Source organism: Gobius niger, assembly GCF_951799975.1.
Source record: "Gobius niger genome assembly, chromosome: 7".
In the NCBI taxonomy this organism is placed as follows: Eukaryota; Metazoa; Chordata; class Actinopteri; order Gobiiformes; family Gobiidae; genus Gobius; species Gobius niger.
In genome coordinates, this window is record NC_136858.1 from 9,871,819 (window position 1) to 9,895,897 (window position 24,079).

A 24,079-nucleotide genomic window follows, 5' to 3' on the forward strand; every position below is an offset into this window, starting at 1 on the left:
TCTCCACTCGTCTTTGTCCACGCCAGCATCACATGGATATCGTGCCAGCTCTGAGACCCACGGGACGTAACAGACGGTTTGACTCTCAACTTAAGAGGCTTCATCAGCAACAGTCGTTTAGCAGAGGGCTGAACTTAATGTGCACTCATCTAGAAGAGTGATTTACCTCCTTACAAGATTACCATATTTTTTTTAATAAGCCGCACTGGTCTATAAGTTGCAGCCGTTCCTGCAGGACTTACCTCTTCGTGCATCGTCTTTGTCAAATATTTCAAGAGTACAGTGGCCTACATGTACATTTATAAAAGTGTGACTGTGTGTTGAGTCACACCAAAGCGCTGCCTGCACAGTGACTCCTCCTCGGGAGTGTGACTGTGTTTAGAGCCGCTCTCCTCGGCCTGTCTATGCACACGGCCCCGGGAGTTCCCTGGTGTTTGAAGCTGCTCTGGGCCGGTGGTGTATCGCTCGAGGCTGACTTTAGATGAATTTCACACGCACTTTGCTTAAAGGATCTATATCATGCTATTTTAGCCATTCCAAAGTTAAGTATAGGCATTTATATGATATATTGTACCTCTACCACTATGGAGCTTCACGATGCAGTTATACGGAGTTGACATCTGCAACACAGCTTCATAAATGGCTAACACACATGCTAATATGCTAACACACAAGCTAACCCGCGTTTGGATTGACTCACCGCTCTGGTCCATCGCTGTTTACATTATGGGACTAGCGTTGGTTATAAAAGTTAATCCACTTTGATTCTGGCGAAGGTTCACCAAACATCCATCAGTGACAGTCACAGAAAAACAATATTTTGCTGACAGTCGCTGAATCCCGGAGAAAAAAACAGCTGAGTGGCCTCTTCCTGAAAAAGGTTGAATAAACTCCATAGCCAAACGCGCTTCTTCTTCTCCGTGACATTATCGTTAGTTAAGAATAAAGAACAGATGTCCAGAATAGATGACAGCGAGCTCCATCTTCACAGCTGCAGCGCAAACATGACGTCTGTTCAGACGCTCAGGGAATGTGTTTGTTTTGGCCTCAGCTGACCTGGAAGCACCTCGGGCACATCCTTTTTTATTTTTTTTATTAAAAAAAAAAAAAAAATCTCTTTGTTTCTCTCTTTAGACAGAAATAATGAAAACGCTGTTTTACAAATTAAAATCAGGCCGTAAGCATAGAATTAAGACATTACATTACAGACATCGAGCACTTCCGTTCCGCTGTTACGACACAACTGAACACTCAGTCGTTCACCAGGAGAGGGAGGAGCAGCTGCTCAGAGAGCAGGATTCAGGAGGATTACTGAGAGCTGCGTGAATGAAGCCACAAACCACTCTGGGGGTGTTTTTGATAAGGAAATAGCATTACAACATGGTTAAAAGCTCCAAAAAGTCGATTTTGCATGATATAGGACCTTTAATATTTCAGTGGCGAGAGAATTAAACACATTTATTTTGCACTAGGAGCCATGTTACAGCATCCTGCTGCCCTCGCCCCAGTGTGCATGTAAACACCACAGACAGAGGTGGAGGAAGACAGTGATAGGGTTTGCACCTGTCTGAGTTTTTGTAGATGAGTGGGGAACATCCCAGAGGAACCACGTGAGCTCTCCAGCGTCTCCATGCCACAACTGTATGTTTGGATTTGGAGCTGATATTGCATCTGTCTCACGTCAGAATTCTTTCATCAGAAATAAACCAAGTGTTTGTGGACCCAGGTGCATTGATATTGATCACACAATATTCTGTATGACCATGAACATCTAGAAATTAGCCGCATTGTTCTATGAGCCACAAGGTTCAAAGCGTGGGGGAAAAAAGTAGCTGATAAAAGATGTTTTTCAGATGATTTGCTGATGAAGTGCTTTTAGGTGAGAGGGCCAATGTTCTCAACAACCAAGAGGACATTTGTCTACAATCGCCTCTTCAAACAGCAAAACATCCAGTCTCCCTGGGGTCTTTCCTATTATATACAAAACCTGGAAACCCTTAGAGTCTAAACCATGGGGGTTTTCCAACCAAAGGTACGGGGGACCCCTGAGCACTTAGCTGGGGATTGAAATTACCTCAGATTCAAAGAGGCTGAAACTGAGTTGAATTTCAAAATGCCCCTCAAGTAAAAGTTGAAGCTGACTGTTAACTGTTAACAGTATCGGTTTAGCATATCTTCTCTCAAATTCTCATGTAGCCTATGTCTTAACACTGTGAACTAAATTGGGATTTCAATCTAATCGTGATTGTTGTAAATTACATTATACATTATACTCCAAAAGCAGCGCTCCAACAGATGTCTTGTATTATCACTCACTCCAAAAATGCCCATGTAGCACTGATTAAAAAGCACTTCCTTGGTCTGCTTGAGTTCTGTGGACCAGATGGGCTAAATGCCTGCCCGACACAGATCTCCGTCTCGAGGGGCCCCCTCTAATAGAAGCGTGGGGCCTCTCTGTGTCACTTGATGAACTACCGAGAACAAAAATGCCCATTCACGGCCGTTCCAGTGAGTGACTGCATACGCCGCACTCTCACGCTGACTTGACTTTTTACCCGAATGTCCAGCATGGGGCCTCAGACACAATGAGCATATCTGCGCGCCTCCATCCGTCACCCGGAGTTCTCCTGTACAGAAAAAAAAGAGGGGAGAAAGAGACGATTCATTAATCTCGCCTTTCCACTGTCTGTCGAAAACCCTTTCATGTGTTACGATTGGAGCTTTGCAACACTGACAAGGCTGCGATGGAATTTAAAAGTCACCATGTGCGTTGCAATTTGTTTTCTTGCCACCAGGCGTCGCCAAAGTGTAACGAAATGTTTGCAGTCCAAGCAGTAAAAAAAAAAAAAAAAAAAAGGAAACATGAACTTTGATTATACGGGCACTTTCCATAGGTAACAGATTGTTATTACAGTGTGACAATTAATACCAACAAGGGTAAGACAACATACATCATCAATGGTATAAACAATACGCTAAGGAAGGAAACAAAAGCACTAGTAGAAAAAATATGAACTCATATAACCCACTGTCTCTATATATTGTGACCAGAGCTGATGTTTGTATAACACTTTAAAGCTGTAGTTTGGCATTACTTGAGATGTATATCCAGGTTCTTCCAAAGATTTACTCCGCATTTAGACACACAAAGATAATAATAGTGATAGTAATATCAAAATACAGTATCCAAACTAACATCCTTAAACAGAATTTATTTTGCACCTTTAATGATTATAAATGCAACTTAACAATTTATAGAAAGAGGTCTTGAGTTTTTCATTGAGTGATTTTCGGAGTCGCGGCCTGAAAAGTTTGGGAACCCCTGATCTAGACCAAGGGTTCCCAAACCATTCAGGCTGATTCAAGATATATACAAAAAGAAACATATTGATGATGTATTATTGTATTTAAAGGCACACTGCGTAACATTTTGACTATGCTGTTGTCATCAATCCAAAACTTGCTCCTCATGACCAGTTTAACACAGAAAATGCTCTTACTACAGTGGATAATCAAAGAAAAAATTTGGATGAGGAGCTGTAACCTATATTTAAATCTCAAATTCTGCTGCCTTTAGTCCACATCTCCATGGAGACGAGCTGGAGACGTACCCACACCCGGTCATGTCTGAGGAGAGTTGAGCCGCTCATAGCAAAAGCACATATTTGCTTGTACATTTATGAGGTTTTATTCAATTGTGAAAATATCTCTCATAAAATAAATACTTGTATTTCAATTTCATTTACTGGGTAAAATTGTACACGGTGTTGCTTATATATGACTGCAAAAGGAAAACTATGTGGTCAACATGGTAAACAAAGAAACCAAACCAGAAGGGGGATTTTAAAGGCCTTATACATGTTTTTTTTTGCCATCACAATTCTTAATGAATTCGATGTTACTAGGTACGTTTCGAAACTCGCAGGGTCACTTTTCAGGGTCATGTCACAAAAATGCTCTAAAAGTAATTTGCAAGTACATGAAATTGGTACAAATGCTTTGTAATTAGATGTGCTGTATTTTCCCTACAAATATCACAATGTACTGGAGGAGGACAAAACCTACTTTGTTCCACTAGAGAAAAACAAACAAACATTTTTCACATTTACGATCTATCGGGCACATATATCTTTATTTATTTTTTCCCAATTCACCTATTTCTAACCATAAACAAACAAAATCACTAGTACACAGGCTATTTTCACCAAATATCCTAGCTTTTTTTGGTTTAGGGCGTTTTTTTCTCAGAGCGATGATGTGGAGTTGTGAACGTACGCATGCGCACACCGCACCTGGACTTATGGTGAGGAAAAGGAAGTTGGTGGGAGAAAAATGGCGATGGACGGGATGATGTCCACGTCCTCGGGTTTATCCTACCACAATGTCGGAGACTATTACCCCCGAAAGTTTGGGGCCAAGCCGGACGTGGTGCCTACGGGGGTCACGGAGAGGAAGGTGGGCCCGCTGGACAAGCCTGACATGGTGTCGGTGGACGTGCTCAACATCCAGGAGCCAGGTTTGTTATGCTAACATGCTAACAGCTAACACCGGGGCTAGCACAGCATTCCCCACAGGTATTAACACATTCTTCCAGGCGATGCTGCTGCTAGCTACCAGCTGTTCATCCGAAGACAACATGTTTTGCGGGTTTAAGACGCTTCCCAGATATATTTACGTATTTTTTTTGGTAAACGAGAGTACATTGTCAGTCCTGTGTTTACAATTTGTAATATAACCCTGGCTAGCATGTAGCACAAAGTCAGCTGTTGTTATTAAAGGTTAATTAAGGTGTCAGCTGTTCTGCGTTTGAAGCGCGTGCACTGAGCGTATCACTGTAAGTATTATGTGTGTGCACAAACATGTGGAATTAACTATAAACTTCTGATCATTTTAACTGTCACAGTTATGGACAGTTTGGAGCCTGTGTTCTGTGTACACATGTGTTGATGAAGACGAAACAAATGTGTTCAAGCACAATACAATAAGAAAATAAATAAAGTTTGGTAAATTCCCCAGTGTGAAACGATAGAAAAAACATGACTTGCAGAACTTGTTTTGCCAGTGCTATGGCCCATAAACATTCCTGTTACAGAAACTACATTTAACCCTCGACTATTCAATTCAAGTTTCAATGATCCATTGGAAAATCAATTGTAATATTTTTAACACATGACCTGTTTTAGAAGCACTACTGCTCACACATGACACTGAACTGCAAAGGTTTGGCCCTTTTGAGCAGTTTTCACTAATGTCTAGGGATGCTCAATTATTATCCTAATATTAAAGGTGCATTATGCAACTTTGATATTTAAAAAAGTTTATATTTGTGTGTATTTGACCTTGTAGTGACTCAGCGGCTGTATGAGTGGTCAGCCTGGCGCCTTTATTTTCGATCACGGTGGTCTCTTCAACGCTCCAGGGTCAATTGTTTTGTAGGTTTTCTGGTGAGAGGGTTCGTCAGCAGTGAAAACCTGATCCTGGAGCGTCATAGAGACCACTGTGATGGAAAGTAAAGGTGCCACGTTGACCACTCATACAGTCGCAATCACAAAATACTGCAATTTCCCCCTCATGTTGTTTCCTCCCAGTGTAGTTTTCCTAGTTTATTTGCAGGGTGAAGGTTCTTGTGCAGAAATGTCACCAAGCTGGTCTGAGCAGTTGTCCTGTCGCCTTACGCTGCACCGCATTTACCCTCCATCCGTCCATACTTGATGAACAGAGTTGTTAAAGGAATAGGCCACCGTTTTTACATACTGAGTTATGTTCTTACCTAACCTTAGTCGACTTAATATATCCCCGTCTGGTCTTTGTCCGTGCGCTCTGTCACGCAAACGGAGCACATACGCAGCCTCTCCCACATGTCATATAGCTCCAAAAAAGCTCACGATAGAAGCTACCAAGCTCTTCCACGTGTTCCCTATTTAAATAAAGTTACGTGAAGTGTTTTCATGCGAAGTATATTTACACAGAAATGTAACATGTCGATTTTATAAGCAGATAAAAAGGGGTACTATATTGTGAGGCGTAATGGTACGAGGAGCAAAACGTCCGCGCAGTAACTCCCCCGCTCACTTCTGTCAATAGAAGCTGCGTGACTTGTAGAGAGCCTTTTACAACAAGCAGAAAATATATTTTCGGAAAGTGCTTGCGCATTCCTACCTGATGGTCGAGGTCCTGAGTCCTGTGTCGTCGTCCGGGGTGAGTTGGAAATCTGTGAAACATTACTACACTATATACTTTCTGCTTGTTATCACAGCCCGGTACGATGCACGTTAAAGGCATTGTTCACAAGTTATCGTGCTTGACCCTTCTTCAACTGTTCTCTGCTAGCTCTCTACACGTCACGCAGCTTCTATTGACAGAAGTGAGCGGGGGAAGTCTTTAGGAGTTACTGCGCGGACGTTTTGCTCCACGTATCATTACGCCTCACAATATAGTACCCCTTTTTATCTGCTTATAAAATCGACATGCTACATTTTTGTGTAAATATACTTCGCATGAAAACACTTCACGTAACTTTATTTAAATAGGGAACACGTGGAAGAGCTTGGTAGCTTCTATCGTGAGCTTTTTTGGAGCTATATGACATGTGGGAGAGGCTGCGTATGTGCTCCGTTTGCGTGACAGAGCGCACGGACAAAGACCAGACGGGGATATATTAACTCGGCTACGGTTAGGTAAGAACATATCTCAGTATGTAAAAACGGTGGCCTATTCCTTTAAGAAGAGCTGAAATAGACGTCGCTGCCGGTGGAAACATCAACGTCACACAGTGGTCAATGTTGAGATTTGTAGTTCATGTCTGATCCAGAGTTATTGGGTCTTGTTATCGTTCATGAGTCTGATGGCGGAGGGCGGGAGGTACGGGTAGCCTCCTGCCTGAGAGGAGAGGGGTGAATCGTCCGTGTCCAGGGTGAGAAGGGTCAGTTGTGATCCGACCCACACGCCTCTGGGTCCTGGAGGTGAACAGGTCCTGGAGAGATGGGAGCTCATAGCCAATCACCTTCTCAGCAGCAGAACAATGCACTGCAGTCTTATTTAGCTGTTAACCACAAAACCCTGAGCAAAATAAAACATTTTTACATTACAACATTTACTCAAGTAGAAAAAGATTTCCATCAAATGGTCACTTAAGTAAAAGTTGAAAAGTATATACAGTGTACTGAGTATAAAAATCTTGTATTAGTGGTGGTATAATTATACTTATAAGCGTGAAATATTGTAAATATTCTGATCCTTAACTGGAGATACTTGAGGGTAGGTTTATTGTGCCTTATCACAAGATATTATTTAGGTCACTCTTTTTTTGTCTGCTGGAGAAATACCATTCTGAAGTTGCACCTCAAGGCAGCCAAAGCTAAACATTTTCAATGTTCAGATTTTGGGCCAGCCTTAATTACAACACTCTTGACGTAATCTTTATCTGAGAACTTTGTTTGTGCTTCTTTCACAGATGTTCCTAACGTGCACCGGAAGAAACATGAGCATGACACCTATATACTGGTGAGGGACCTACCTTCCTTTAGTAAAGCTTAAACCATCTTCTGTAAGAACAAGATCTGCTTTTCCTTTGAACTGTAATTGGACTCAGTGGCCACTAGATGGATCTGTCGACCAAAGCATTAACCACAAATATGATCATGGATGAGCAGAGTTTCTTCTTTTGATTGAAAAAAATATGTTCTGACAAATTAGGAGTTCCTGTTTCTGCTGTGGCTGTGGTTTGAAAGATTGCTGTTCTGTTTGTCCCCAACAGGGCACCATCCATCCGTTCAGGAAAACCCACAGGTCCATATTTGGGAAGCTGACGCAGGAGTTCACCCTCGTGGCCTCGGATCGAAGGGTTAGTGTCCGAACAAACTTTCATCAGTGTTCATTTGGACTGAAATCTTTCACCTTTGAGTCAAAGCAATGCTCTGCCCTGCTTTAATCTCATCATTAATGCCAAAACATGTATGTTTCAGGCCTTTTAACGTTTTATCTGCTGCTGCCTCATATACTTGATAATAGAACAGACAGACTAAATACTACTACCTCTTACCCCACGCCTTAACCCAGTGCATTTTCTCCGGTTCAACTTGACACAAATCTAATAACTTCTCGACTGGATCTTACAGGCTCGAGGCCAGAGTAACGCCTTATTTAAAAGCAAAGACCTTGAAAACTGATCTAAGATTTTTCCTTGCACTGTCGCCGCGTTTGTCGCTTTTGCACAGTTTTTTTTTTTAAATCCTTATTTGTGTCTCGTTTTGGTCACTGTTTTGACGCCTTTTTCAAGAAGCTGTTAGATTTGAGTAATGCCAAACTGGAGAACCTGTGCTCGGTTCAGGCGGAGGTTAAACTAATGTCTGTGTCTGCTGTAATTTGAAACACAATGAAAAAGTGGTCATTCCAGTCGTTTTGGAGAGGTAGAAGACTTGACAGTGTAAAGTGTTCTAGAAAACAACGAACCCAGCTTGTTTGGACTGGACACCGGCCTCCTCAGTCATCCAGCAGGGGGCAGCAGAGTCCTGGCTGTACTGTCGAAGTGAAGGGGGGCTGGGGATGTTTTGGTGGAGCCGCGCTATCTATGTTTGCACACACAGACCCCCACACACACACTTACACACTCGCGGAGGGTCTGTCGCCGACTAGTGCTGTCACCAAACGCCCCAGCGCTGTCATAACACACACACCACAGTAATTGTAGATTTCACAGCACCGGGATATGAGTCCGATCACAAGTGACAGGCCCTGGCGCACACACACACACACACGCTCTCCATCAGTCCTTCCACGTACAGCACAAAAACTCATTACTCATCATGCACTTAGCCATGGTCCACGACTTTAGCTGCTCTTAAACCCTGTCACAATCTGTCATCAGGAAGCCTTATTTTGACTTTTGAAACCACGAATTTGCCCTTGATTGGTGTTTACATTTATCAGAACGCACTGTGCACCTCAGCAAAATCCTCAGTTTGTATTCCCATTTTTCCCCCCCGAATGTGCAGCCGCATTCTCATACTGTGAGCGCCTTTTCCGCTTTGATCGCACGACCTCCCCCTGAGCTGGACTGAATCAGGCTGCGCACAGGCACTATGACAGACAGTAAGTCACCGACGCGCCACAGCCCAGGAGCGCAGTCGGCTGGTGCTCAAACCTGCTCCTCCTCACTCAACTGTCCACAAGAGCATCTCACGGCCTTCACAAACGCTGCAAAAAGTTATTAGCTAGATTAGTGTCTCAGTTTGAGCGGGATTATCCAAATGTGAGTTGTTTTGACGAGTTAAGATGTAGTTGGGCTTTTTACCTAGATTTCACTTGTTCTCAAATGTTTCTGACTCGTTTCAATTCATTTCATCTTACATTTCATACAGGGATGGGACGATAATGACATTTTGCGTCACACAATATTTGCCAGTGGCTAAAAAATTACTGAAACTTGCAGAAATGACAGAATGATGGGAATTGGGAAATGAAATATTCCTTTTCATTGTCTGCTATAAGTGTCATCATGAGTGAGACTGACATGAAGAAAATATTTAAACAAATTGACCTCAAAACTCGCACGTTGGTTTATTGTTTCAGAAAGAACAATACAGTAGAGCCATGGGGTGTTACTAGCTAACATTAATCAATCAATCAACTTTGCTGCCTGGTAAAGATGACAAAGTTTGAAAAAGCTTCTGACTGAAGCATGTTTAAATCAGCCTGTTATGTTACACTGAGTTTGTTTGTCTGTAGCTTTGCAAACGATGCAGGTGGTTTCTCTCAGACGGGTGTGCAGCGTTAGCTCTCGGCGCAGACTCTTCAATCTAAAAGCTTTTTGACTGGAGAGCAACAGTGTAACGCCTCATTTGAAGGCTGAAGGCATAAAAAACTGGACCTAACTTTTTTTGTTGTATTGTCTCCGTGTGTTTTTTGTTGCTTTTTCATACTTTTTTTCCGTTGCTTTTTTTTTTGCTGCTTTTTTGTCGCTCTTTTGTCACTTTTTGGTTGTGTTATAGTTGCTTTCATGGCTCGCTTTTGTCACTTTGTCACTCCTCTCACTTCCCTCACTTTTTTGTTGCTTTTTCGTTGCATTTTTGTTACATTTTGTTATGTTTTTCATCCTCATTTTCATTGCTGTTTCAACGCTTTTTTCAAGTAGCTTTTAGATTTGTGAACAGGTGGGCGTTTAGAGATTAAATTACTTGAATTGAGAGTATTCATTTTGTTTTGAATCTCATTTACACTTTTTTTCCTGTTGACCAAGTTTACTTTGCGAGATTAACTTAGAACCGGTTTGAAATGTCAACAAACAAGCAAGGTCATCTTGGTCTGATCAGGAAAGCCTAAATTAGTGGAAACTGCTCAAAACAAGATACATTTCCTTATTTCAAGTCATTCAATCCCTTGCGTGACATTTCTTTTTGTAGTGTAGGCATTCAGTGTGGATCACAGGAGCTGGCCATGGTCCTGATTCCTATGAACCGGTCAGGTCTAAACGTGGCCATTCAAACTCTCACACAGCGATCAATATGGAGATTTTTAACCTGTTTTCTGCTCAACTTGTTACTTTTAATGTAAAAGGGAAAAAAAACAAGGCCAAACACTTTTACGATGCTCAAGTACAACATTGATATCTCTACTCTTAAGTTCTTTTCCCTATTCACCTGCAGCGTCTCACATTAAAGGAGACGGCCTGCAAAATAGACTTTTTTGAACTTTAAATCTAAAACACTCCTGAAGTAGTATTTTACTAAAGTCACAGTTTTGTGTAATCTTGTCTACTTCAGTTGTTTCTTCTTTTACTTCTAAAGCGCCCGATCTGTTTTTTTCCCCCTAGATTTTGTTGCGTCAGAGGGAACTGTAAAAAGCGGATATGGAAACAGACCAAACAGTGGAGCTGAAACTGTGTCTCAGCCTGAGGGTTTGTTTGTCGTAGTAAAACGTGTGTGTCATGTTTTTTTTTTTGTCCTGTTGTCATCTTCAGTCATGGAGGGTCCTGCTGTTCGGAGCTCTCAACCTGCTGTGTACCGGCTGTCTGCTGATGTGGTGCAGCTCCACCAACAGTATGGGTCAGTACGTACACACACACACACACACACACACACACACACACACACACACACACACACACACACACACACACACACACACACGCACACACACACTCCTGCACAGGACTGACCGTGAGAGAACACAGAGACAGAGGTGCTTTAGGGCCCACAAAAGTTCCACAATGCTCCTCCTCCTCATGATGAGCTGGACCGTGTAGTGGCTCATTTCTGCTCCCATATTGTATGTAGAAACGTCAAACCATGAAGTTCTTGTTTGGGTGAGTCAGATCGGAGCTCTGAGTCCACTGCCGGCCTGCACGTTCCGAAAGCAGAACACTGAGGTTTGTGCAGACACATGCAGCTCAGATTGTTTATGGTCGCTGCGGCTTGTGTCTGCCACCAACATGAAATCCTCTCAGGGACCCCATCACTCAGGAAGAGGGCAACAGGCAACCCTAGCCGGCTCCTCGAGTGTCGCGCAGACAGGAAGCGGCGCGCGCACGGATCGAACGGGCAAGCGCAAGGCTACACCTCCATCAATATCAGGCACGCGGGCCGCACCTCATTTTGGACAATGTCAAAGCCGCGCGCACAAAGTGAAGTCCACAAACAAAGCGAGGAGCTGAGCAGACACTTTGATGTGAAGATTGTGTAGAAAGGTAAGCCTCCTGTAGAACCGAAGTGGTGTTTCCTAACATGCCTCTGTTATGACACTGTTTCCCAGCAGTTGGCTCTCCATATTCTCATATCCCAGCTGACTGTGTGTTTGTGGACGCTCATAGCTGTTGGCTAAAGACCGTCATGTTTGTCTTCCACCTCAATGGGCTGCATGCGCACAGGCATGTAGCATGTTCACTGTGCACCTGTGGCTTTGTCAGCTGAACTTATGGATGCTTTAGAACAGGGGTTTTCAACGCTGGGGTTGTGACCTATTGAGTGGTCTTGACACTGTCACGTGTCCCGTTTTGGCCCGAGAAACGACCGTGTTTTACCCCTCTTTCCTGCTGTCCTCCTGTATTAGTATTATCCTGGCTGTAAATCACCTGTATTATTATTATAATAAATGCATAATAATAAACTTAACTCTGCCCCTAGCCTCGCGAGAAATGTGTCCTGGGTGGCAGTTGTCCAGAGGTTACATAGTTGCCAAGTGTCCCATTTTAGCCGGGAAGCTACCGTATTTTTGCCCCATCTTGGAGCTTGGGTTGTAAATTATTGTATTATTTTCAAATACAAAACTTGACTGTTATGGGTCTTGGATGTAAAATGGAAAGTCAGAAAATCGGTCAGTTTTTTTTTTTTACATGCTACTTTTTTTTAAACGATTTGCCCATAGAAATAAATAGGAGAAGCTGCGTTTGGTTGTAACGTAGCTCACGGTTAGCAAGTCAGTTAGTTAGATTATGAATGATCCAGATGTTTTAAGCAGTTGTCAACCCATCGACAACATTTAGGTGAGGTCTTAGCCTAGTTAAAAATCACAACAAAAGTACAGACCTTTTGAGATTTACTTTACATAAGAATTCGTAGGTAAAAGTGTTAATGATTTGTATGGGGATAGAACTCTCAGAACAGGTCTGGGAAGCCGTTGGTTAAAAGATGTATGGATCTATAGGTACAGACTTAGATAGCTAACGATTTTTCTATTAATTTGACCCTAAACACATTTAATCCTTCATAAAACACAAATCTTTTCCCAGTTTTTCCAACAGTCTTCTCACGAGTTTGAGAAATGTGTTCCTTAACTTGCGAGTTAGGTCCGTTCAGTGTCAAGTAAAGACGCTTTGCCGAGCGTTAAATTTGTCTTAAATGTCGCCGTGGACTTTGTGTTGCAGAAAAGCCCGTTTCCAATTCATATACTGTAAATGGGATTATATGATGAGGTCGCACACATGCTTTGTCACAAGGTTATGAAATTTGGTTCAAAATATCCTGAGATGATGAGGATGTTGACTAAGTAGCATTATGGGGTCGGTCATGAAGAAAAAGAAATAGTAAAATAAAACATTGGCATAATCTGCTAGTGATGGAGGGATTGTGAATGGTGTGAGAAAAGTAAACAAGCGTTTGACTCTAGTATGGACAGGCACTCGGTACAGTGTGTGAGTCGAGTGGATGTCGGTCAATTGGAAGCGATGTGGCATTGGGAATGTGTACATTGGACGCCTCCAGTGCATTTTCCCTTTAATTCAAGTGAAGCATAACCCGCATGGAAACAGCCCCTCCACTCACACTGCAGCACACACCACACACAACGACCCCTGACCCTTCTCTGCAAGCCTAATACCATGTTCCAGAGCCAACGCAAAGCCCTCCCATGTACCAACTTTGCATGGCTGGAACACATGCATGACCGGCGCTCATACACACACACACGCTGCCTATATGGCCCCATTAGCTCATGAATAACGGCTTAACAGACATACTACACAGTGCAATCTGGCGCTTGCAATCTGCGCTGTGTGTGGAGCCGTGCATGTGAAGTTATATGGAGTCGATGAGGTTCTTTAGCCCCAGTCGACCCCAGAGTGATAGAGTGATAGAGTGAGATAGAGCTTATCTATACCCTCCTCAGCTCATGTGCCTGTGTGTATGTGCACGTCTGTGAAGGGCTCAATCAAGGCAACATGATTAGACCATTACTGAACATTGAGCCAATGGTTTACTCACTACTGAGCGCCCAGCTTCTTGAATGCACTCGCCATTGTTCCCCTGAAGTGAACACATTACACATAATTGTGATATGTAAACTTTCTTTCTCAGCTTTGCTCATGGCTATGTTAACAAACTAGCACCTGACTATGTTAACAAACTATTACATGGCTATGCAAAGAAACAACACATGGCTAATGGAAAAAAACGCACATGGCTACGTAAACAAACTAGCACATGGCTACATACATTTTGCCAAAGATCTGATTCCAAACAGAAAACGTTTCTCGATGCACTCTGTACACTGCATTAACAATTATAATGCAAATTGTGTCTCTGTGCCAAAAAGGTAAAAAAAAAAAAAAAATCTGTTAGACTCAGGGATGGCTCTTTGAATCACTGACATCAATCTCAGATGCCTGGGATGATTAGTTGTCAGGTTAAGCCCGGTTAAGGGAAAAACTACTGGAAAAAGACGTTCCACATTATCAAGCAGACCAACATTTTCAAGCAATAAGGGAAAGAAAAAGGATCTCTCTGTTGATGGAAAGAGTGAAATAGTTTAATGCCGTTGGACTAGGTATGAAAACCTTCTATATTTCATGAAAGGTTAAGCTTAATCATCGTACTGTTAAGAGATTTGTGACTGATTCAGAGCACACACGGGTTTGAGCAGATAAAGGCACAATGCAGACGGCTCTGCCAGACAAATACATCAGATTAAGAGAACAGCTGCTACAAAGCAGCAAACAGGTATTTGAAGCTGCTGGTGCCTCTGGAGGATCCTACACCTTGATGTTCAGGAGACTCCAGAGTTTTACAGTTGTGCATAAATCGTCTATCCGGCCTCCCCTAAACTGTTATTCGAATGCTCAGCAGTGGGTCCAGTAACTCTCCAGTTTATAATCTTCAATTCCTAGGTTTTCAGTTTTCTTTGAGTATGAAAAGACATACTAATGTGTGAGAGACTAGTCAGGGTTTCAACTTGGCCTGGAGCGCACCTTCTTCAGACAGCAGATGGAATTACACTCGATTAAACAGTTGATTTACGAGCGTTTTATTGGCAAATGCTAACAAATCAATGGCACCTTTATTTTCATTTTGGTTATTTTAGGAGGATAGTTGATGAAGAGGCTGTTAGCTTTACCTTACATTTTTTCTTTACCTTCGTCAGAGGCGCCATTGTCTCTGTTGATTGCTCTTGTGGCTTGCTTCCTGATTTCAATCATCTCCTGGATCCAGCACTCGTGTTTGTGTTCTTCTGTCCCCACGATCTTTGCCCTTTCCAGGGTCCATTGCATGATTTTCCCCTTTGCAGTTGTCCGATATTGCACATTTGAGCTTATTCTTTCTTAAAAAAACTGCCAAGTTTGCTGCCAAGTTTGCTTTTTCTTGTTCCAGCTATACTAAATAGAACTCAAATTCTCTGACTTTGAAAGAATGACTACTGTGGATAATGAAGAATATTACTTGTAGAATCGACAGCCCTGCATGTATTGACCTGGCGAGGTGCAGGACTGTTTGCTGTTAAAGCACATTAGTTGTCGCTGTAACTGAGCCCTGTGATGATTCCACAGAAGAGCTGCTGCACCGTCAGGCCTGCGGCTCCTGGATCAAATTGTGCAGTGGAACGACTGGATCAGCTTTCACCTTTTAACAAACCAAAGACATCAGCTATTTGTCTTTGGAGCCAAACGCGTCCCTCGCTGTTCGACTCTGTCCATCTCACTTTGTTGCAGAGAGCGAACGCTTCACTTTACTCACCTCGGTGTCCAACTACTGCTTTTAATGCCCTTACATCATCTCGACGCGCTGTGACAGTACACAGCAAGTACACAAGCTCACTTCTATTGTAGAGCAATCGGTGAAGGTGAGTGCTTCAGTGAGTCCAGTTAGATTCAATGACCAAACATGTGGTTCATTCACAAGAAGGACACTGGCTCAGACATAAGTCCTTTATTAAGACTTACAGGTGAAATGCTGCAGGTGAAACATTGATTTGTTCTCGTGGTAGCTACTTTTCTCTCTCAACAACTTTGTTCTAATGTTAGTTAAAATAGATCAAACTCACCCTTTGCAACGCTTATTTTATGATGTTTTTTTCCACTAGCGAGCTGGACGTTTCCAGGGCATAACAGTGCGGCGTCTCGACTTGGACTAGGGCTGTGTACCGTTCGATAGTATGGTATCGGAAAAGAAAGTTGAAGTACTACTTGTATTGAAAGAAATGAAAGTATTGAAATTAGTGTCAAAGTTTTAAGTATAAAAGAAGTAACTTGATTAATTATGCAAATTTAAAAGGAATTGTCTTTTTTGGAATAAATTAATATTATTGCTCTGTTTTCTGGTTCTAGATATTAGTATAGGTGTCAAAAAAAGATATCGGTATTGTAAACCAAGTATTGTTATAGTACTGGTATTTAAAAAAGTAACAGTACCCAGCCCTTACTTTGACATAGGATTTTGGGGGGGGAAAAATAATCACAATTATTTTCTCCATATTGATCGATCTCGATTTTCAATTCGATTTTATTTTTTCATAATAAATTAAATACATCTTGCTGATTCATAAAATTAGATGCATATTTTATTCAAACCTCAGCTCAAACCAAAACAGATGCTTTCATCAAGTCTCATTTAATGCACAAAAGTCTTCCTCTGTCTCATCCCGAACTAGATTCTGAAACAGCTGTAAACCTGTCGATTATAAAGTCCTATGACGATTATTGAGGTTGACCAAAGTAGAGATCGCGATTTCAATTAAATTTGGATCAATTGCCCAGCCCTGCTTTGACACGTGTATTCTGTCACAAAGATTGACATGTGTGGTATCCACGTGTATCACGAGATGACGCTGTAATCCAAATGTGTCATTTCCTTTCTGGGAGACAGCAGCGGCAATAAAATCAGATATTTATAAGCAAGCTTAGACGTTGCAACATTAGTAGCTCCTACAGACCCCAAACTATCCCACTAACCCCAATGTAAACCTGGCTCTATCCATTATTTTGATTTCATGATATTTATTTAATGAATCTACAGTAAATTGACCTGTTGCCTCTCGCCTATGACCCCCCAGGCACCATTCTTTAAACCTATAAGTGTGAATGGACCAGGCTTAATGTTCTCATTCTCAACTAAATGACAAAATGAGGCCACTCCACACTATGGCTTCATGTCTTAAAAGTCCCCAGCTGCGGTTTGCTCTTCCTCTCAAACCAGGTCAAGTGTCTGCCCCATTTTTTTTTTTTGTCAAATTTTTTGGGGGCTTTACACATACATTTGAGGCTCTGGATGTAAACTTGAGCGCGTCTCTCCAGATGTGCTCTTGTTTACGTCTCTGTTTGTGTTTGCGCCTCCTCACTTGGAGATATGGAGTGGGTCCATGTGATCTGTGTGTGCTGTCCCCAGGCCCTTGGTGTTCTGTATGTCGGAACACAGCTGGTGAAGCGCCTCATCCCACGGGGGGAAACACACACACGTACGCCGCTGCTGGCTGTGTGCGCCGCTCGCAAACTGCCACCACATTTGTGCCACTCTTATCATTCATACACTGTAACCTTATCATATTCTCACTATAGGGAATATCATGAAGCTCAAGGTTAGTGTGTTTGTAGGGAGGCTCATAAGAAATATGCAAAATTCCCTTTTTTTCCCTCCATAGCTTTGAACCATTTATAAAGTCCTTTTTCCTACTTTGTGCTTAAGTCATGTTGAACTACAATTAACTACATATAGTCACGTTGAAGGAGGAAAAAGACCAACTCTTTCACCAGGTATTGACAGTTTTTGGATATTATTCTTTAGGTCTTCTGTGCCTGTGGATGATTGTTTTAAACCAGGGATTTTAGGTGACCCCGCAGGAAATAATCAGACCAGTTTACGTCCCATCTCAGGGCGATCAGTCAGAAGGCTTCTCCTAACTGTGGGTTAGGGCTATGGTTAGGGCAATCAGAAACACAGCCTTGTGGGGAAAATACACCTCTTCGTTAAAAGCGCACTGCTCCCTCGACCACCACATGTTTGCGACTGAAACTGGTGTGGAAAAGGGGCCCAGCCCTTTCCATTAGGCTGACACGCTTTTCAAATACGTAAGTTCCCATACCCCACCTTGTACCAAATAAAGAGACATGGAGGGGAACAAAGTGGGTCAGCGGCCCACATTTTCTACATATAACAGCGGATGCTAATCATACTTCATGGTGCATGCTAACGGCTAGCTTCGAGTGCACTTTTTTCACTTTTGCTGGACAAAGTTGTGTCAAAACATTCATAAGGGCCCAATTTTGGCTTTTGTGTGCTAAAAAGGGTTATTGCCTGCCAGAAAATGTTAAAATTAGTTGTAAATAAGAGCAGAGCCCACGCCCCCAGTATCTCCTTCGCAAGAGCTCAAAACACCTGCCCCCTTTTGTGTTTAACATTTCAGCGGTCAAATTACCTCCACAAATCATTTTCAAGCATTATGTTCTATGTGTATAAGGGAGAAATTGCTAATGTGTCAGAGAAGAAGTAAAAAAAAAAATCTCGAATAAAGCGTAATCTAAGACTAGACTAAAATGGTGGAACAGCAAATGTGAGTGAACAGATGACGCCCATTGATTCCCCCTGCCTCCAGCTCACAGGGTCAGGACATCAGACCACCGTGATGGGCCCGAGGACGGCTTAACGCGGCCCAATCCCACACGGACTCGCACACTGCACTTTAGCGTGGTTTCAAATGGTCACGTCTGAAGATGACAGGATGTCTACAGGGAGCGGCTTGTGCTGCTGGTTAACCTGATAGACATGAACGGCTGTGTGCGGTCTCTGCGAGGATCATGTGTTGCTGAGAGAAGATATTTGGATAACAAACATGACCTGCACTTCATTTACTCAAATATTGTGTTACATTGACTACTATTCCCTTCACATACTCTTAACTGATGCGTAATGCTTCTGATTACACCGATAGCTGCGACTGGAGATCTGCCGAGGGCCTTTGCGCGGATTGTAGGGCGCAGATTTTTTACAAAAAGATTAGGTAACGTGGTTTTAATGTAATACCGACATGTCAGATTTCCAGCATCTGTGAGTTGAAGTTTTTGCTCACTGGCTTTTTACCAGCCAGTCACATCCAAACATGTTGTTCCCTCATCAAATCTGTCTTTTTCTGAAACTGATACGAATACGAGAAATTTTTTTCAACATACTTTTTTAAAGTGTATTGAGGCGTTATGGACAGACTTTTTCACAGCCGATTGGCTTGTAATTAGTTACTCATTTACATTTCCTTGAGTAAAGTAGGCTATACAATGAGAGAATTTTAATTCTGCTCTTTGATTTATATTAATTTCGATTGCATATAATTTAATTATCATTGTTTTCCAAGGCTTTAAGGGACTATACGGAGTTTAAAAATGTTAAAACTAAGTATTTTCCTCCCCCTACATGTTTCAGCCATGTCCTAATGTGTAGAATGAGCTCAGACCTGTTCACCACAACTGCCTCTAAAATCCTGCACTGTCACTCAGAAAGGTGTTGATTTGGGTCCGAAGTGCCGTCATGCACGAGCTTAATATAGAAGCTGCAGTTACGCATAAGACCAGAGGTGGCAGTAGTGAGTATAAAATGACTAACTTTCATCTAGCCTCTTTAATGTTGTTAAATGGAGATGTTTAATGCCTGTTGCATGTGCTGCATTCATTTATTTTTTATTCAATATTACTATTGAGTATTGAGGTTACTTACTACTAATTGGCCCCTTTTTGCATTTGCCGAACTACTACAACTCCATGTGGTTTTTTCCCATGTGTTTACATGTAGCAACGTAGCAAGAAGCCTTTTGATTATTTTTGCTGCAGCCAAATTTTGCTCAATATGGATTATGCTATATCTCTTTATTTAGCATTTTCTGAGTACTATTTAGACACTGGGTTTTACAGATTAATTAAGCCCCTAAGAATCAAGCAGCTTCAGAATCGCCAGAGCCAGTTGCCGCTAGCTAGTTAGCGACATTAGCAGCTGGTCTTGTAAACACTGCAGACCCAGCATTGAGGCACAATGATGATCACATTTAGCACTGGTTAAATCCGGCACAGACTCTGATTTAGGGAGTGTAGTCTGTGATAAAGTCAGCTCTATGTGGAGGAGAGGAGCGCCGCACGTCATCTGGTATTGTTTTTTGATTTCTCACGCTGATCATTTCTTCTTGCAATGTGTTCATCGCAGGCTGTAGATTTGTTAACATGCCGTTTGTTTTTCACAAATCCTGGCCAGCGGTAATTCTTCCTCTCTTTTCTTCACGTGGACATTTGAAATGTTCAAATCAATAATAACCCTCTGTTGGCCTGTGAAATGCGCCCTCATACACTGTTTCATAAAGCAGTTGTCCGGCATCTCTGTGGCCGCCTGTTTGTATAGCGCCATAGGAGGATCATGTCGAGCAGGATCAGTATATTGACCCAGTATGGCGTGTTTCGAGTTTTGCCCAGCATGCGTTATTAATGAATGGTGTTGTGATTACTTGTGTCCATATGCTTTTAGCGCTGGGCTGTGTGGTCCCCGCGCTCCCGGCTCCAGTTTCCTCCTCCTCATCTTCATCAGTCTTTTTGTCGGTGGGCTTCAGCGGAGACAGATCTTGGGGACACCTTACCCCTGCTCACCCTGCCCGTCCCGCACCCATGGGAGCCACCCCTCACCGCAGCAGTTGAAGCGCTCGATACAAGCTTTTAGTTTACATGCGACAGCGCTGGCCTGTGTGTGTGTGTGTGTGTTTTCTGCGGCTCACTTTACCGCTTACCGGAACCACACCAAGCTGCTCTGCTGCGGTTAGCACATCTTCATATAGATATGTTTATGTGCACAACACACTTTTCCCTGAAACATTAGAGCGTCCAAGCTAAAGCCAATGTTTTCTGATATGACTGCTCATCAATTCTAAGCTACATCACTATCAACAACATCCTCCCGCATCCACAACAAAGCTGCCTTTTCATCTATTTTAGGTCCAGCAAGTATGGGTGTCGGACTGGGAGGGCGAAGGGGTAAATACTGCGCACCCAGGGCCCTGAGCACCCTGCTGCGGCCCTCATTTAAATAATGATGGATGATATCTCAGGGCCCTAGTTTTAAACCCTCTCAGACCTGGTTTTATCCGATGCCAAATTGTGTGTTTTGGGCTCTGCAGACTATAAAACCCCTAATAATCACATTTGTGTTGTCTTTTTTTCCTCAAATGTACCATCAAGCCGCATCAGTCACAGTGCACAGACTTTGCTTTATCTGCACAATGAACCATGGGCTGTAGGTTTTGGCATATTTTTAGCAGGCTTTGACATTGTTTTTATTCACTTGCTGCGGTATTGGGCTGGTACTTGGTCTCAGCGACTACTCGGAACTCAAGTATTGGAAAAATGGTATAGGAACAACACATTTTAGATCAGAGCCTAGAGGACGAGCACACAGAACGTTGCCATGCATCTTCCTCTGACACGATGGATGAATCACCAATTCACCACAAGAGTCATTAGTTGGGTAATGTAAACTATGTGCCCAGAAAACCACAAATAGTTGTGCCGCAATAGTAATAAGTTTCCCTCAGTACGTCATGTTGTATAACAAGTTGAACCAAGCCCGCGCGTGTGTGAAAGGTTAGTTTAAGGCGCACTGAAGTGAGGCGAGTGTTGGGTCTGCTCCTCTGCAGACGGCATTAATAATAGATGCTCCTCTCATATTCCCCTCTCTCGTCTGTCTCCACTCCTGTACCCAGCCCCTGCTCAGTGTGCTGCTAAAGCCTGTTAAATGTTCATGTCAACGTGTGCCCTCAACTGTGCTCACCTCTCTTCAAGTCTGTGCTCTGACCACTCACAGATGCAAAAGGTAGAATGATACAGTCAGTTAAATACTTGAATTAAGGATACAACAACAGAACATTAAACGGAGTAGATTATTTTAGCTCTTTTTCTTTTAGCTGAGGTAATGGACTTGTTTTCTTTTAGTAGCTAAAATGTTTTGTGCCGTCAAAGGCCTGTATCGTAAATGATCGGGTTGTCTGGGAGGGATAGTGAGAGCTGGAAACGACTTGGGGCAGCCCTAGCGAACGGTTTACGCTCAACTACCTCTGACTTCCAAGGTTTGAAACGTGTTCACATCGTGTCTTTTTTGGCACATTTGTCTAACCATCATAGTTTTACTTTTAGCTCTCTATTCTTTCCACTCGTATTCACCTTGACACCTCTGAATATTCTCTATATATACTCTATTTGTCCTGGGTGTTCTCAACGCGGCTCACGAAACCTTTCCTCGCCTTTCTGTTGTTCCTTCAGTAATATAACGTGTGTTCCAGAGTACCTCACCCCACAACTACTAATGGAAACTTTTTTTTTTTTGCCCAAACCTAACCCCTTTTTTTCCTGATCTAATGTTTCCCGAATTTTTGCCTTACATTTGATTTGGTGCAACAAACATAAACCTTGATCCACACTGTTTAAAATGTACAATATTAAGTGTCCCATATTTCTGGATTGGAATAGTTTGTGACCTATTGCTGTCTCTATGTGAGCTTTGAGGCCAAATTAGCGAATGATTCACTTTGACGCTGATTTTCATGAATTATTACGTTTTGACAACATCTCACATCAACTGCCATTGAAGGTGGTCACCCTACTTTCGTATTGTTTGGAAAAATATCGGTTCATTATTGCTTCCAAGAATCCTGTCTTAACTCCTCACGACAAAATAGAAATTACTAGAACGATAATCAAAGGCCCTGTACCTGATTTTTTTCCTGTATATAGACCCCCCTTCAGTAAATGGGAAAAGTAGACATTTGTGACACATGTGACACCATCCATCAAGTACAATGCAGAGAAAGTCCCCCCACATTTTTGGTTAATTATTCACCCTCAACAAGAATTTCCATGGCTTGTGTTTATTCATCATGTATTTTTAATTGTTTTTTTTTATTTATTTTTTTTATCTTGTCCCTTGTTTTTGCTGATATCAGGTGCAGCGCTGTGAGACATGACTTATCGGTATCGCATGCACTCGTCCTCTGGGTGTCAGTGTTTGTAAGCAGCACATTTCCAGAGTCCATCGAGCGTCTGCCTTTCTTTTTCTTTACTGTGTGTGTGTGTGAGAGTGTGTGTGTGTGTGTGTGTGAGTGTGCGCGACATGTAAACCTAGCCGCAACGCTCGGGCCGGGGGAAATTTCAGCCCGCCCATCGATCGCGTCCGGGCCCCCGCCGCTCCAGCCGGGGTCACTGTGATGTCAGCGTTTGTATTATTATTGCTTTTATCGTCTGCAGCTTTTAATTCGACACAACACGGTGACATCAAACCGCATCGATCGCGCGGGGAAGAGGAGCCGCCGCGGATCAAAATAACTCCGGCCCGAACCAGAACAAACATCCAAACAATAGTGCGCTGCGGACTCTGGAGTCGGATCGGTCAGGGAGAGGCGCTTGGTTTCAGAATGAGACGCTTCATTTACAAAAAATAGCCCCTGATTGGTCGACGCACCACCAATTTTGCCAAAAGTTCAACAATCCCAAATCTAGCGTTGGCCGTGTTGGAGGCACAGGACACGTGTCAAAAGCTTGGAACACGCTGCACATCTCTTGATGCTCCTAGAGCTACAGTATATACTTTTCATTTGGACGCATTCGGTGGGAATGTGCCATAAGAGAAGCAGAGCCGAGAGAAGCTGGTCACGAGTCAATTTAGTTATTACTATAAGTCCAATGAAGAGAGAATATCTCAAACGTCAATCTCTTTAATTCTGTAAAGTATTAGGAATCCTCCAGAAACCGATTGAAACAAAACAAGTGTGATGTAATATTGGAGATAACAGCCTTTTCCCCCTAAAATCTATTGTAGATGGCTCAGGGAATTTGAAAATGTTTTAATTTGGCTACTTTAGAAAGTACAATAACGAATTAACAGCACATTTCTGGATAAAACTTAATTCAGTCTTACAAATTTGGTGAGGCTCCTTCTGGAACCGCCACCTTTACGTAGTGGTGGGGTTTGAGCACCCGAATGATCCTGGGAGCTCTGTTGTCGGGGGCTTCGTGCCCCTGGTAGGGTCTCCCATGGCAAACAGGTCCTAGGTGACAAAGAGCGATTCAGGAGCCTCTTATGGGAGACCAACAGGCCCGTTTAATCGTGAGGCCGTCCTTCTGTGGACCCACCACCTGCAGGACGAGCCATAAGGGGCTGGTGCAATGTGATTTGGGCAACTCCAACAGCTGCCCTCACGACCCGGAAACGGACAAGTGGAAGAAAATGGATGGATGAATGGATGGAAATTTCGTGAGGGTGGTAAAGTTTAGCTGTCTCAAACGGCTTCACTCTGCGATATAAAAAATTAACCTTTTTGAACTAACTAATGCAGAGTTGACCTGACTTTGATCTCTACTCGGTGA

General features: G+C 42.7%; 1 protein-coding gene across 1 annotated transcript in view; it reads left to right on the forward strand.

Moving 5' to 3' along the window:
• The first annotated feature begins 4,300 nt into the window (after positions 1–4,300).
• Positions 4,301–24,079, forward strand: part of slc30a6 (solute carrier family 30 member 6) — a 43,012-nt gene continuing 23,233 nt past the window's right edge. Inside the window, exons 1-4 of the mRNA XM_079559946.1 lie at positions 4,301–4,516; positions 7,454–7,503; positions 7,757–7,843; positions 10,958–11,042. Coding sequence (XP_079416072.1) covers positions 4,333–4,516; positions 7,454–7,503; positions 7,757–7,843; positions 10,958–11,042 — 406 coding nt within the window. The 5' untranslated portion in view covers positions 4,301–4,332. The remainder of the gene's footprint in view (positions 4,517–7,453; positions 7,504–7,756; positions 7,844–10,957; positions 11,043–24,079) is intronic.